Raw genomic sequence first — 5,122 nt, forward strand, 5'->3', positions numbered from 1 at the left:
CTTGGAGCAAGCCCAAGCAGATCCAGGAACAGGACATGGCCTGCTGTTGCCTACGGCGAATGCGATGCTTGACGAAATGACGCATATACTGAAGGGCGGCAATTGGCTTGAGATGGGCTAGTGCTGCCTCGGTACAAGCGAATTAGAGGGAAGGTCCGCGGACGCCCATTGAATAAATTCTAGAAAAGTTGTGCAGCTCATTCTGAGAATGGTACAGATCCTTGTCGTGAAAAAGGAAAAACGGGCTAGATTTATTCGCCGCCCTGTGATATGGAAGACCGAAATCATTATAAGGGCATTTAGAGGAAACGCGCAAGCACTCGAGTACTCATCTCGACGAGAGCTTTATTAGCTATTCGAACATGGGCGGCTGCGTTGGCCCACCGCGGCACTTGTTTGCTCGCATGGACGAAAGTATTTTCGATGTGCCAGAGCAGGACGTACCGTCAAGATACTGGAAGTATCAGGCTTTCGACGCATGGCGCGCTCGCGAAGATTTCAGTTTCGAACACGCCGGTGGATCCAGTGTTTGTTAAGGACACATCGAGATCTGCTCAGAGCATGTAGGCATTCCCTCGCTTTCGCCTCCGTCAGAGGATCTGGATGCGCAAGCTTCTGTAACCCATCTCTCGTTGGAGGTTCTTGTTAGACAACCCCTTTCGGATGCCAGGCAAGACTCTTGCGGCAAGAGCAAGAGGTGGCACCTCTTGCTCTTGCCGCAAGAGGATATGGTGTGCGCATCATGGGACTCACGAGCTGGAAGGTGGGGCCCGTGCATGAGGTGAATCATGGTCACTGCATGCAATGCCGGGTTTTGTCTGGCTGGACATGACCGTTGCAGATGTACAGGTGGGCCATTCAGTGATGTGTTTTTTCGACAATCATTTATTTTCTTCAGCTTGCCTCAACCGGTCTTGGTCTCACCAGGGGCCTGGCTCTTCAGAGGGCAGTTAACGACGTCGTTGGCCCCGTCCCCTTCCGCGTGCACGGCGCTGACTATGTTCTATGCGGGACGTTTCAACAAAATTATGACTCAAGTCCCCCCTACTTGACGCCCTAGTTGCTGTTGTAGTAGCCGTGTACGGTTGCTCCGCACTCGCGCACTGTCGGTATCACGAACAGGTAATGGGATGGGACCTCCATCAACGCCCAGTTTGGACGATTTGGTGCTACTCGCGGCGGCATGCCGCTTGAGTTTTCTTACGAGCAACCGAAACCGCCGGAGCCGGATTGGCCTTTGTCATCCCAGACGGCATTTGCGAGCTCTTTCCAGGAACGGAGACTGACGCTAGCGCCTGGAATCACAGCTCCATTCCGATCAAGATCTTATTCTTGGGCGAGAGCCAGGGAACACCGGCTGGGGGGCCTGGAACGCTTTCCCCCGATTAGCGGCACTGAAATTGAAATCGATTCCTCATCTTCTAGCAGTGACTACGTGCCGATATTCACAACCGCTATGGCTAGCGCGGTCATTCGTGAGCCATGGCACCGAACGGTGACCAATGCCTTGCGCAGATGGATTAAGGGCTTCAGGCGGCGACGTCACATTAAAGCTGCATGAGTTGGTCAGTGAAATTTAGCTACCGGACTCTCTACTCCACTTCGTTGCAGCCTGAAAGAGTTTGAAGTCAGTGACCCCTCCCGATGCATCTAACGTGTCGAAGGCATACTTCACGTTCAAGAGATGATAGAGTCCAAAACTGAGGTAATTTATTCGGCAATGTACCAACACAAGTATCCTTCGCGCGATTGGGGTTCTGTGTGGCTCATTTTGAAGACTGAAGCGTCATCATAGCAAAGCCATGATCCATCCGACTGCAACGCATCAGCTACATAGTGCCCATTGTCGGTAGTATCGGAGTGATGACGGATAACGGCAGCGAGCTTGTACTTTCCCGAAGGCCTGTTTCCGACGACATTGCTTTGCTTTACTTCAGAGATGCAATCAAGCAGATCGTCGTTGAGGTCTTTGACCGTTCCTCGCAATTGCCGCTTCTTGTCCATTGCCAGGCCCATGGCCAGTGTGATGTCGTGATTCGCCTCTCGCAGAGTTTGCTGCGCTTCGGCTCTGGAGAAGCCGAGGTCTGTGATAGCTTTCACGTGATGTTCAAGTCCTACCTGACCGCCTATTGCTATACTGGCCTGTGATGCGCATATTTCATCTTGAATTTCATCCTGAGCGGATGCGTTTGGATTGCGGTGGTGTGAGGAACTCTTGGTAAGACTTGTGGACAGGGCAACATTACTCTTACCATGAGTTGGATTTGCAAGAACGCGAAACCGTCGTGCTAAGTTAAAAGGTTCATGATGTGTGCGGGGTCGCTTGGATGGATCCGATTCTGGCGGTGGCTGGACTTGAGAAACTTGGCTAAGACATTGAGTCTTTGATGATGGCACTGGACTATCTATTGGGGCAATTGAGGGTGGTGAGAAGTGACCCCCGATCTTGTGAACGGAACTCGTGGTTACATCACTAAGCGAATTCTTATCAACGAGATCCGCGCACGTCCTTGCTGAAACAGCATCTTGGAATGACGATGCTGTACGGGCAAGAACTGAACATAGGGAGATGCTTTCCGGGATATTGACACGGTCAGAAATTTTCGTAATCGAGGCAACTCCAGTGTTGCTATCATAATCGAGACCAAACCGCTTGACGTGAAGAACAAGAGAGCGGGGTGGCAGGACGATCGCAGTGTGTGACTTGGCATTTTTCCCATCACAACTATCGCAATCCAAGTGTAAATCTTGAGGAGCAAAGTAAACATTGACAAGGTCTTGGATGGAGCGTTCGGATATTTCTATGACTTCACCACTCGTTTCTGTTAGTTCTGGTATATCAAGGCTCAGACCTCGCAAAATTTCATGGCGCGGTTTCGTTTGGTGGCCACATGATGTGCATGTAAACTGCTGTTCTTGTACAAGGGAATAGCTGGCGTGCGTCGGGGACTCTTGAAGCTTTCCCGATGCAAACTCTCGTGCCAAGACATCAAGACATCGAAGAAAAAACTCGTGGGCGTCTTGTTGGTCTGAAGAAGAGAATTGAGAAAAATGCTTCGATACGGCCTGTCGGATGAGCCCTGCCCTCAGCGTTTTCGAAGAGTCTCGATCGTCACACATTTCCTTCAATGCTGCTGAAAACGGTGCCGACTTTGGGCATGACTGCGTCCGTCTGCGGAGACGGTCCATCAGATCCTGGTCACACATCAAAGCTTGGACAGTGGCAGAGAGATAACATGTATTTCCATCATTGACAATACCTGAAGCATTATTGGAAATGGAGGATGTGGAGCTCTTAGGAAGAGTCTGCAGGCTGGAGCGCAGCATCCTATTCGATGGCGCAGTTTGAGAGAGCCTCTTATGACTTTTGAGCTGCTCTGAGATGTACTTTTGTCGCTTGGCCAACACCTCGGCAGATGAAGCGGTCTCCCGTTCGCGTTTTTGACCAGATTTCTGCGTGGCAATAGAATTTGAGTTTGCCGGCGTTGGGTCTGTGTCAGGTGAATTGTTCCAATTCAACACTCTGCGAACTGGAGCAGGGGCCTTTGCAGGAGGAGTTCTGGGGGTAGCATTCCGTAGCGGTTTCTTGTCAAAGTCGCTGAGGTTGGGAGCGCCAATAAGAGATGCTGAAAAGCTTGTTCGTCCAGTTGCTCCCTTCGAAAGTGCAGAATACCGACCAGCGGTTGCCTTCTTGGATGAAGACATGATGTTCATTGCTTTTCGTCCCTGAGAAAGTCGACCTGTAGACGACGGAGAAATGCTGGGCAAAAGCCGGCGATCTTCAGAGCGTCGACGCCTCTCTCGCATCCTGGTCTTCTCATCAATAATGGTAGTGCGCAAAGTAATGCGATCGGATGAGACACGTGGCGTTTGAGCGTTGCTGATGGATCTTCTCAGTGCGACCGCTTCGCTGAGGGCGTCCCATGTCTGGCGGACGGCCGCCACGGATTCTAAAGACCAACCGCGAACGGAAATCATGGTGACCTTGGTGCGAGCTGTTCTAGTGGATTGGCGAGACCTTCCAAGCTTACCTGCCTGCCTCGCTTGGCGGACTTCATGTGACTCGACATCAACATTGTCAGGCTTGTCAAAATGAATGGCCACGGTTCCCGTCCTTGCGACTTCATCCCACGGCGTGATCTTGACACACGATGCGACAGGGTACAATGCGCGAGAACTGGAAGATTTGCGACGGGTATCGCTGGCGGTGTTACCTTTCCTGAGGCGCTTTACGGAGAGGATGGCTCCGGTCATGGCTTGGTGGAGAGTGAGCACATGATCGAATTCTTTCCCGGGGTTCCCAGCGACGAGAACAGTTCGCACGCGGGCTGTGAATTCTGAGTCAAAACTGAAACGCGTCTCATTCTGAGGTTGGGAAGTGGGGGCGCCGAAAGATGCGGGGTCGTCGTCGAAAATCGTCGAAGCGGTCATGTGGTCTTTTGGTACCCCGGGCATTGAAGAGGACAGAAGTGGAATAGAAGGTTTGAAAAGGAGAGGTTTAGTGAACCCAGTTGCTGGGGGCACAACGGTCGGGGTGGGGGCGGCCTGGATCTTGTCTTCGACCATGGCCGGTGCTTTCGTGGGGTGCCCACGATTCTGGATTTAGCGGCAAACGCAGGAGCAGATACTGGCGCCAAAATGATGGCGCGCCCATCTGCGCCATAGATGTGCACTGTACATCTGCACAATTTAGATATTGTAGCCGCAGGACTTGGAATATGGCCCCTTGAATTTACCTAAATAATACTTTCTATTGCCACATCATAGTGTAATCCCTGGTCGGTGCATTTTATAACGCCTTTTATGTTTACGCACTATCCGACAATGCCGTTGTTATGATAATATGCAGATGCCATGTGATTTTCGGATTGAATGCTTCTGGGCACAGATATGACAGGATGCTATGATCTGTGAGCACGGGTAACATGCAGCGGGTAACAGCTCATACACCCCATACAGAGGGCCACTGCCAAAAATTAAAATTGCGCGAATATTTTTATTTATTAAGAGTGAAGAGGAAACAAACGGCCGCCTGCTGGATTCGCCAAGAGAGACACCATCGTTGTCAGGTGGATGACGGCCCCTTCACCCACGACGAGCCACAACTCCCTACAACAGTTAC

General features: G+C 51.3%; 2 protein-coding genes; both read right to left on the reverse strand.

Annotated features, from left to right (window-relative positions):
* Positions 1-328: 328 nt before the first annotated feature.
* Positions 329-4,455, reverse strand: CHC_T00007745001 (hypothetical protein). XM_005711448.1 is given in 2 exon segments: positions 329-1,710; positions 1,711-4,455. 1 exon segment carries the CDS (start codon positions 4,453-4,455, stop codon positions 1,711-1,713), a length of 2,745 nt encoding a protein of 914 aa, XP_005711505.1. The 3' UTR covers positions 329-1,710.
* A 43-nt stretch (positions 4,456-4,498) lies between these two features.
* Positions 4,499-4,663, reverse strand: CHC_T00007746001 (hypothetical protein). The gene has a single exon (XM_005711449.1). The coding sequence runs from the start codon at positions 4,661-4,663 to the stop codon at positions 4,499-4,501; it is 165 nt and encodes a 54-aa protein (XP_005711506.1).
* Between the last annotated feature and the right edge of the window lie 459 nt (positions 4,664-5,122).

Source organism: Chondrus crispus, genomic scaffold (genome assembly GCF_000350225.1).
Source record: "Chondrus crispus Stackhouse genomic scaffold, scaffold_83, whole genome shotgun sequence".
Taxonomy (NCBI): Eukaryota; Rhodophyta; class Florideophyceae; order Gigartinales; family Gigartinaceae; genus Chondrus; species Chondrus crispus.

Bases quoted from the DNA above. Each gene is read 5' to 3' on its own strand.
- CHC_T00007745001 (XM_005711448.1), bottom strand. From the start codon at position 4,455: ATGCCCGGGGTACCAAAAGACCACATGACCGCTTCGACGATTTTCGAC.
- CHC_T00007746001 (XM_005711449.1), bottom strand. From the start codon at position 4,663: ATGGCGCAGATGGGCGCGCCATCATTTTGGCGCCAGTATCTGCTCCTG.